The 10,277-nt window shown below is 39.6% G+C and overlaps 1 protein-coding gene across 1 annotated transcript; it reads right to left on the bottom strand.

Moving 5' to 3' along the window:
* Nucleotides 1–615: 615 nt before the first annotated feature.
* LOC146147896 (guanine nucleotide-binding protein subunit beta-1-like) lies at nucleotides 616–9,703 on the bottom strand. Its single transcript, XM_083386387.1, has 9 exons — nucleotides 9,429–9,703; nucleotides 9,186–9,224; nucleotides 8,913–9,019; nucleotides 8,670–8,733; nucleotides 8,104–8,266; nucleotides 7,893–7,959; nucleotides 6,797–6,998; nucleotides 6,084–6,300; nucleotides 616–4,607 (listed from the first exon to the last, which is right to left on the bottom strand). Exons 1-9 carry the CDS (start codon nucleotides 9,501–9,503, stop codon nucleotides 4,501–4,503), a joined length of 1,041 nt encoding a protein of 346 aa, XP_083242513.1. The 5' UTR covers nucleotides 9,504–9,703; the 3' UTR covers nucleotides 616–4,500.
* Nucleotides 9,704–10,277: the final 574 nt, after the last annotated feature.

Raw genomic sequence — 10,277 nt, 5'->3', positions numbered from 1 at the left:
GTTAAAACGGCATTCGAGTATATAAAAAGGAAGCGGCGTGCACTTTATTATAAAATGTTAATGTCTTACATATTTGCCCCTAGTTAATCAACTGCATCAATCCTTTTCGTGTGGAACGTAAAAATTTAAGTCTACACTGCTTGGTGGCGCTGTTGTGCAAAGTGGGACGGGTCCGAACCACCGCCCAACATTATTCTAAATCTTCCAGAACTGTTTATTACTGAAATGCAGGCTCTCAAAAAACTGCAGTTATTTCGGTATTTTTTTTTGAGGTTATGCATATACACGTTGGTATTTCGGAAATGTAGGATAACATTGCATGCCTAGTACAACGTCACTATACAACATACACAGAATCGCGGAAATAAGTCATGGTAAACCGTTCAAAAACTAAAAGTCACATTTTGCAAATTATCGTAATCCAAACCACTTAAAATGTCTAGAAACACTACTACAATTTTGACAGATACATGCCATAGAAAACCTTAAAATAAAAAGGTAAATACTCCTCAAATCCAAATAGTTTGTGAACTTGTAGTACCACCTAACGTTTAGTGAGCGATTGGTCGATGGCAACGCTATATTTATACTGAACTCAATAAAAAACAGGCTGCTTGTAGTTGTTGATATTTTATTAAGTGATAGACAGGTTCACATTCAAAATACAAATACCTAACTCACCACGGTCGCGCTTTTTTACTACGTCGAGTTTTTTAACACACACGACGCCGTCTTGAAAAGAGCCCGGGAAGTAGGCTCGCTCACAAAAAGCAAGACCAGTAACAAAACGATATGTACAATATTACTGAAGATAGGGGATGACGCGGGGACAGGACCAGCTGGGTTACAAGGAAATATCTTGGCTCCAAATCAGCAAAACGTCGATGGACGGCGTTTTTCTCGCGGGTCACGTAATCCGGTTGTTAAACGTTTACGCAAAGGTGGTGGTAAGCAATTATTTCACGAAAGCGGCGGGGTTCTCTATGACAATAGTAATTGACGACAGTTAAAAGACAAACACGATAAGTACTGAACGAAAAAAATGACGTAACACGAAAAAGTTTCTTCTTGGTTGAGCGCGAGAGGAGGGTAGGGAGTTGGGTAAGCGATGCATGAAAAGTCAGCGACCGGCAGGAAGCAAGCACGCACGCACGCTCGCACGCCCATTAAAATGGTAATAGCTATATATTTCTGTAAAAATGATGTTAGAAAGGAGTGCCGCGGGAGAGAGGGTGTGGTTCAACTGAATGCATCTGACCGCAATGACGAGAGGGCTGAGGAAAGCCACAGTGTGAGTGAAGTGGCAAAGCAATAGTCAACTTACGTGGGCGCCTGCCGTCCCGAAACACGCCAATGTATGTTGGAGGTTAAAGCGGACCAAGCATATCATTCAATGAAAACGTTTGATTGGATAATGACATTTACCGGGGGTCGGACTGTGGAAAATGAGAAGAGGGGCTAAGAAATACAATAGCTGGTTGGTTGGTTGGCTGGCTGTTAATAGGTCATAGGCGGGTGCGCGATGCCGGGGCAACGATGCAGAACACACGAACGAAGAAGATTAGCACACGAATATAATAACAAGCAAGAAAGAAAAGTATCTTTAAAGCAACATAGCAAGGGAGGGCGGTAACGATAACTAACTGTCGTTCTGAACGCGTTTCTTGATTTGGGGGGCGAAAAATAAAAGAATCAAAGCCAAGGTTTCGATTGAAAGTTCGGTTCAACTTAAACAGAGCATACTTTTGTCACTTTTTCTTACCAGACGGACACACAAGAGACGGTAAGGGCATAAAATGTCGGTAGGAGATAAAGATAAAAAAAAATAAAACATCAGACATAACTGGAAACGAATGACTGTCACCCGTTTCCCGAGAAACAGAAAACGACTGCTGGTGGGGATGATCGTTGCGCAACAGAGGATAGGGGCAAATCTCAATGCAGCAAAACACAAGAGGACCCTACTTTAATATGCAAGCAAATAGGAGTGCTTCATGATTTAGAATTGGGGAATATGTGTGGTAAATGGAAACAAAACTGATGCGCGCGCCATCGAAAGGGAAACCGAGTGGGGAGCGGGCGTGAGGCTGCGAGATATCCGCACGCACGCGCGCGAAACGACTGTTATGACGCACCATGATCGTGCTCTGTGTCAACGTAATGTGACGGGATGGGATCGGATTTGGGTGCTTGGCTCTCGATTGCCGCAGTGTTTTAAGCGGTTTGACGATGCGGCTTGTATTTTAATCCCAAATGAGTACGCGGGCTTTGAGGATCAGGCGCCAGCGGTCAAGCGATGGCCAGCCGTAAGGTCGATATATTTCGGCCTCCCGTGCAATTGCAAATCGATTTGTCATTTCGTTGTTGGCGATCGTCTTTCTTTTACCAAAACGTTGTTTAACGACAATCTAAATATAAGTGCTGCTCGACGTCCCAGCGGCAAGATCCAACAATTCACAGCTAATAACCACGACATGATTACCGTCAAGCAACGACTTTCAACAAACAAAAGACAGGTTTAGACCGCCTTTTAAAACTTACTGTTCATGGCGCGCTTTTTGCTTAAAATCAATGGTTTGGCAGCATGTGTTAAAAACCGTGTGCTGGGTAACATTACTGGTTGAGAAAATATGTTAGAATTTTTGAAGCACATTACCATCATCGCCTTTCTGTGTAACATGCGCTAAGAGGATATACACAAGCATATAAACGTATAGAGATATTAACAAACGCCATGCGATATACAAGAAAGGGGGCGCGCGCGAAATGGTTGGGCATGTTGCTGGTAATAGCTGATTTTGTGCGCACTCCAAGGGAAAAACGGAAAATCACGTTTCTCCGCTAACGAAAATTGATTGGGCGACAGCGATCGGTTTTGGAGAAGACCTTGTTGGGCAAGGAGCTGCGGCGGTTACTTTATTAATCCGCCGATGAGTGACACAAATATTTGACCTGATTTCGGCGGACCTGATGTCGCCGCCGATAGCGTGACTGACAAAGAACGGGGCATGAGTAAATGGACCGGCGCTTTACGTTTACCAAGCGAATGGGCATGCTGTAATAAATCCGAGTAAATTTATTTAAAAAGTAAGTTCGTTCGTTGATGTTGGAAAGAATGATAAAATATAGAGACGGCGTTTTTTGCACACTAAAAGTCGCTCATATATATATATAACTGAAAATATATGTATATCGGCTTTTGGTGGGCTTCTAGCATAACAACCGGACATTTATTGCACATAGTGAGTGGGCGCCGGACCGTGCGGCGTTTTTCTTTTTACTTGGGGTTCAAATTTTGTTCCGTGTTACAAAAATGAGCGGGTCGCTTGAAGCGGGACCGACTGCTTAACTTTTCAGAGGTGCGTGCATTTTGGTAAGCAGCATATATAGATGACTTACTAACAATAGGCGGCCTAAAAAAGTCAAACATTAAACGGCCCGAAACAAAATCGCGGGTGAGCGTTACAATCTCTGATAAATGGTCAGGTGGCGTTCCAATATCACCTTAAACGGCGTGTGGAGATAAGAGGTTTTGGGGTGTTGGGGTCGGGCTTTGAACGATGCGAGCAAGTCGGGATGAACACTTTGCCACAACACCTCAAAAAACTTCTCATAAGCCATAACAACAGCAAACACATATAAATACCTAGAGAGAGACAGAGAAAGAGAAACAAAACATTGTCTAAAATTCCATCGTTTCGTCGTCGCCGTCGTCATATGTAAAAAGAGTTAAGAGGATTTCATGCAGGAGGGAAAAAGACTGACACAATAACCATGTAAATGAAAAAAATAAGATTGACACGTCGATATTTCACGCAGGAGCAAAGGGTAGTAGACCGGCAGCGAGGTTTCCGCAAAGTTAGTATACGATGGTCGCCTGAAAGCTTCTGGGAGAAAGAAGGTGCGGGGGTAAAGCATAAATGCAGGGGCTACAGAAATAATCGCATCAGTAAACTAGGGCGGGGGTAGTTGTAGGGTCAGATCAGGGGGGGGGTCAGTGGGAGGCGGGGCATAGAGATAGATTTAAAGGATACTAAACAAGGATCGTACGAAGTTGCTAGCAGATCCGAGAATTCCCAGTTCTGCTTACCCGATAAAATTCACTGCAAATATATATACGAAAACAAAGTCATAAAAGAGAGCGAAAAGAGAAAGAGGAGAGGGGGAAAGAGAGTGGCGGCGTTAATCGAAGGGGGGGGGGGATTCTCGCGCCACAATATTCCTGCATCATCATCGTCATCCAGGAGGAGGTGCAACAACAAACAACAACATCATCATCATCATCATCATCGGCTGATGCATCGAGGCGCAGGAGAATGTGTGGCAACTCGGGGTCCCGCGCGCGTTGGCCGTTTATCAATTTCGGTCGCGCGAAACAATAGAGAAGACAGGGGGTGTGTTTTTAGTTTTTCAGGGTGTTTGTCGAGCTGCGCCGCGCAGTTTGGCGCCGTGCAAAGGAGCGTCTGACAATGTACGGCAGCGGCGACCGTCTCGCGTCCATTAGTTCCACACTTTGAGGAAGGAGTCCCAGGATCCGGTGGCGACTGCCATGCCGTCGACGGTTATTCCAAGGCAGCTTACGCGATTGTCGTGGCCGGCCAGTACCCCTGGATAAAAAAACAGCGAGTTTTAGAGATCAATCAGTGAAACACTGACATTCGGAACATCGAGTGGATTGGGCGCTCATATTTGTCTTTAAACATTGTACCGATGTACATTATAATCTAGTGACAATAGTGAGGTTTAACTTATAGGTGTGGCTTAGTAGGTTACAGTTTTAGGGAGATTTCAAAGGGGGATGAACGATATTCCATGAAGCTAAAGTGAAAAGCAAGCACACACGATAACAACGGGGATGCATTGCGATTCAATACAAACAATAGTGGGAGTAGTTCTAAACGGTTACTAAGTGCTATATAAAGCCACAAGTCTGAGGCGTGATGACCAAGCAATGTGCCTGCTATGAAGACAAGTACTATATCCAACCCCAATTTGCATATATGCATTTGCATCAGATAAACCTAAATATACCACTCCCGGTTCAGTAGGACATTTTTTGTCACGTAGTTTAAATAGAAACGGGCAAGGTAAACTTGAACGTAGTTAAATACGATATAAACGTGTATATATTGAATATTAATGTTCTCAGAAAATCAGACAACCATTGTGCAAAACGCATTGCATTATAACGTATTTAGTAGTAGCTTGGTAAATTTGCAAGGCCTAAAATCGTGCCTTTGTTTATAATAACAGTTTTAGCGCAATGGAATAACGGCGTCATAGCGATTGTGTTACACAAGAAACCCGATGCTAAATCAATGGTTAGATCAGTGTGGCAAGTATAGAGTGGGCATTGGTAAGAAATCGTGTCAGTACACTGTACACATCATAGCAGGAACGACTAAGTAATTCGTGAACGCGTAGAAGCGCCCATGTTGTAATTTATAGAAAACCGCGTGGAAATTATGATGAGACTCGGCTAAAAAGCAAAAGGCCGCGAAACGCGACACTAAAGCGGCAACAGCAGCTAGACGCGAGGCTGCTGGCGTTTCAGCAACACAGCAAGAGATGGGGTGGCGCTCACACACCGACCGCGCCATTTCAGGTCAAAGAATGGTTCGCCTGCCATCCTGTATAGGTGCCCTCCGCGCTGCGCCATTCACACGCGCGCGCACATACAGGAAGCGTGTAGTCCACTTAGTCATACGCCTGATATTATGATCGATTCGGTGAACAGGACGGGCGCCACCCACTTGCTATACGGTGGCTTTTTATGACAGCTCCGATGCGCTGTTAAATCGAGCGTTAACCAGCAAATAAAAAGTTGGTGGAATTATTGCTTTGCTTCTGCTACTGCTGCAGTTGTTGCTGTCAACCAAGCGCTGGCAGTTTCTGGCAACACAAAACGCTACGATATTGACTTAACACTGCTGACCACTGACAAGCTGATAGTACCGCAAAACTGGTTCAGATACACTGTAGACATAATCGTATTTAATAGCGGCATAACGCAAACCGATTTGACCGACTGCGCGTCATATAATCACCCAAAATGATTACAAATCGCATTGCAAACCCTTTACCTGCTCTCTCGCCCTTCATAGAGTCCCAAATATTGCAGTTGAAATCGTCATAGCCGGCAAAATATAAGCGCCCACTTCGACTGAACGCAACGCTGGTTATTCCACAAGCGATGTTGTCATTGCTGTAAATCATTAGCTCTTGGTCAGAGCGGATGTCAAATAATCTGCATGTGGCATCATCAGAGCCGGTTCCAAATGCCATGTTATTTGGAAACATCTGCAATGGAAAGGGCAATTAGATATCAAAGTAAACAACATGTTCAACCTGTTTGTGGAGAACCAAATCACATTCGGGTTCATTCACTGATCAGATAACTGCAATGCACTCAGTTCAACTAGCATTACATGCAAAAACCCTCAGAACTTGGATCACTCTGCACTATCAAACTAAATGACTTTAAGGTGAACCAGAATCTTAATCTAATTTGGTTATAGACAGCAGAAATATACAAATGATGCCTGATACAAAAGCATCGCAGCAACTAATACAAAAAAAAAAAATTTGTTTGCATATTTATTAAAATAAAAAGCATACCATTGCAAATAAATAATCAAACTTTATATCAACATACAAATGCCAAAAAACATAGCATATAGTCGGCGGAGAAACAATCAGCAACAAATTTTTTGAGTGGCTTAAATCGGTTTGTACGAAGGAAAAATAAATGATAGCCTTAAGTTGCCAATTAAAAATAACTAATTTGTTAACTTACAGAAACTGCATTGATATCAGATTCATGGCCACTGAAAGTCTGGCGGCACATGCCATCTCTCAAATCCCAAAGTTTGGCTGTTGCATCGCAAGCGCCAGAGATGAAGGTATTCTTGTCATCAGTAACAGATAACGACATCACATCTCCAGTATGTCCAGTAAACGCGGTAGTTTGCATTCCAGTTTCGATATCCCACAAAGCACTAAATACAAAATTTAAGGTTGGTTGAAACAACATATAAAAAATGAGACTGCATTTTTTATTATGAATCTGCACAACTTTTTAATAGCGACGATTAACTGTTATCCAGTATTTTAAAACCAGTTCAATTCTTTAACTCTTACTAAAACATATCATAACACCACAACCTAAATTCATCATTAGTGCTCGGCACATTATTACTAGTGCAAAAAAGTGTGTCAATAAAGGCCAGTAATGTGCCAAAGCACAGACCCAGGGGATAAACACTTGTAAAAGGAAAATTGAATTTGTGCACCCAGAGTCTAAGAAAAGGTTTCTTCTAAAACAAGGTTTACAGAACCCAACAGCACTGGCAGTGATCAATATGCTACAAGTGAAGCATTCATTAATTATTAAAAGATGAGACAGCAGCAGGCCAGCGGTGCTAGTGCTTGCCAAAGCAACCTTCCATCTGTTGTCATACAGGTGACCCAAGGGTCTGCTAAAAAACTCTCCACATGATATCAAGTTGGTCAACCTGACACTTTTGCAAGGTGCTTTATAGCTTTATACAGTTAGTGTATATTTCAGATGCAGTTTGGCATTGATTCTAAAATTTACTTCACAACTGACATTAATACCACACTATATCTTGTCTTTTAACATGTTGCCCTATTGATGTTATGTATTTTTTTATTTAACCCCTGAACTATGAATTGAGAAATAAACCATGAGATGGTATATAATATTTATTCACTTTTAACTTATGAAATATTTAAAATATGCAACTGAAGCAAATTTTCACTCATACCAGCATTCTGTTAACAGAGTACTATTATTAGGAGGCACCAACACCAACAACCCACAACAGCTCATCTGACAGTAAAGAAACTTAAAAAAAAATAAAATAATTTACCATGTCATATCTCCAGAGCTTGTCACTATCCTGGTATCATCCAGAAAACGACAGCAGGATAAATATCCTAAATAAATAAAAGAGTAAAACCAAGTTGAAACATAATTTTTAAATCAGTTTTGTTTATAACTTCAGTACGCTACTTTTTTATCTAATGTGAAGTAAAAACAAGTTGGACAAAGTTTATATATCAAAATAACATAGCACTTGCCTGTGTGTCCATTAAGTTCGCGAGACACTCTAACATTGCCTTCTCTTGTTTTAAGGGAATAAATTGAACATATATTGTCAAGGCCTCCACATGCTACAAAGCTTCCGGAAGGGGCATACGCACATGTCATTACCCAGCTGGAACGCAATGGAATGGCATGCACCTAAAAATTTAGAAAAAAAAACTAAAGGTAACAAATGCAAATTAAAACATATCTTATTTTAGGAAAACAGTATTTAGCGAGTTCAAAGTCATCCTGAAATCTCTGCAACATGGTATTCCAATTTAATATTTATTTTCCAGTTATGTAACCTATACAAAAATTACAACCAGTGGAAAATGCAAATTTATGTTGCATGGTATTGCATGGTTACATGCTATTATATAAAAACATTTTGGTCCCATAAAAATACGGAATATGGTAAGAAAAATAACATATGCACCTGAATACCTTACACTGCACAACACAAACATAAATAAATCAACTACCTAGATGAACAACTTTTTATCAAACTTATTCATTAAACAAAACAAAAAATAATTAAAAGCCCCAATATAAACTTTACCTTATTAGTTGTATAAGAATCCCACAAAATAAGCTTGCCATCCTGTGAAGCACTGACAATATGTCTGTTAAAAAAAATCAGTTAAGTTCAAGGCGACTTCATGAATTGCTTATCATACAATTCTACTTTAAATACAAAAATTAACATGTTCAAATTTGAATTAAAAAAAAAATCTTTAGTTCTTCATCTTTTTAAATTTGTTTTACTACATTCTTGTTGGTCAATATTCTTACAATTACTCACCTGGAATCTGTGCCCCAATGCATCGCATAAATTTTGGCTAAATGACCACGTAGGGTTCTTCTCGTTCTCATTTGAACTCGCCCAATTGGATCAACATTGGAAGCAACCTATAACACATGACAATGCTATAACTAAAAAAACATAAAATCTTCTTTTTAGGCAATATTAAGATCCATATGAAACCTAGAACACAGTGACTTTAGTTAATTAAAAAAAAACAAGCTATTAATCTGTTTATTGCACACCAATCGTCCAAACTAATCTCTAAATTACCTCCATTAGGCTGGTGTCTCTGAGTGCATTTCTTTTATCCTGAAAAACAGAACTTAGCTTTAAACATTTACAACAATATTATATTTGGGTTATCTTGTAGGCAGTTTAATTGTAAAGATTAACAAAAAAATATTTAGCTGATTTAGGCTCTACAAAGTTTTAATTTTTGTTGAGTTGTTATCATTTTAGAGTATTTCATATTGCGGTACTAATTAAAGTTACAATATTTCTACAAAAACTTACCCGTATTTCTCTTTTAATATTTTCTGCTTCATTTTTCAGGTCTTCGACACACGATTGGTTTGTTTGGTGCGCCATACTTATTAGATTTGTTTTAGATAGGCTCAGTAGTGCCTACTTAAAAGACACGTCGCTATATAGCAGCAGCAATACTGATCACTGATTATATGTTGACTTTAAAAGTCAGAAATATGTTGGTCAAGTTTGTAGAATAGCCAGCCAGTACAGTTCCATACAGCAAAAACAGAAAAATACAATTGCTAGTTACCTTAAACTGCTAGGCTGTAAATATAGAAAAAAACAGTTAGTACAGGTTTTTATTTTGTATATTGCATAATGGATGCTTTATTAATTTTTTTAACATACTCGAAATAGCCAGGTTTGTACACGCCTAATAAGCGGTTCAACACTTTTAATATCGTGATGCATCGCATAAAACTTAATAGTATTTGTAATTTAGGCGTTATCAGGGATACAAGGCATTCACCATATTTTATTATTAAACTTTTTACACACAAACAAAGTTTAAAAAACCTACAACTACAATATGACTATAGCAAGAGTGTGTCTACGACTTCACAAATTCTATCTGTCCGGCTCCAATTTTTTTAATGATACATACAAATAGGATTTTAAAACTATATATTATTTAACATGAAGAAAATGCTTTGTAACATATATTTGTGTCTTTATTTTCATATAATATATTCAACACAGGTGGAAAGACCTAGAGTTACCAGAAATTATGGTTAGCTATAAGTAAAACACTGGAATTGAAAAAGTTTTACACAATTTAAAAACTTTACCAATAACAGTTTACCAGATAAACTTACACAAATAGAAATAAAACTG

This window comes from Ascidiella aspersa, chromosome 4 (assembly GCF_963924565.1).
Source record: "Ascidiella aspersa chromosome 4, kaAscAspe10.2, whole genome shotgun sequence".
Lineage (NCBI taxonomy): Eukaryota > Metazoa > Chordata > Ascidiacea > Phlebobranchia > Ascidiidae > Ascidiella > Ascidiella aspersa.
This window is presented reverse-complemented; position numbering and strand designations above follow the sequence as displayed.

Coding starts and splice junctions, on each gene's coding strand:
- LOC146147896 (XM_083386387.1), bottom strand. CDS start 9,503: ATGGCGCACCAAACAAACCAATCGTGTGTCGAAGACCTGAAAAATGAA. Junction 9,225..9,428: donor ATATTAAAAGAGAAATACGG/GTAAGTTTTTGT, acceptor TCTGTTTTTCAG/GATAAAAGAAATGCACTCAG. Junction 9,020..9,185: donor GAGACACCAGCCTAATGGAG/GTAATTTAGAGA, acceptor CATGTGTTATAG/GTTGCTTCCAATGTTGATCC.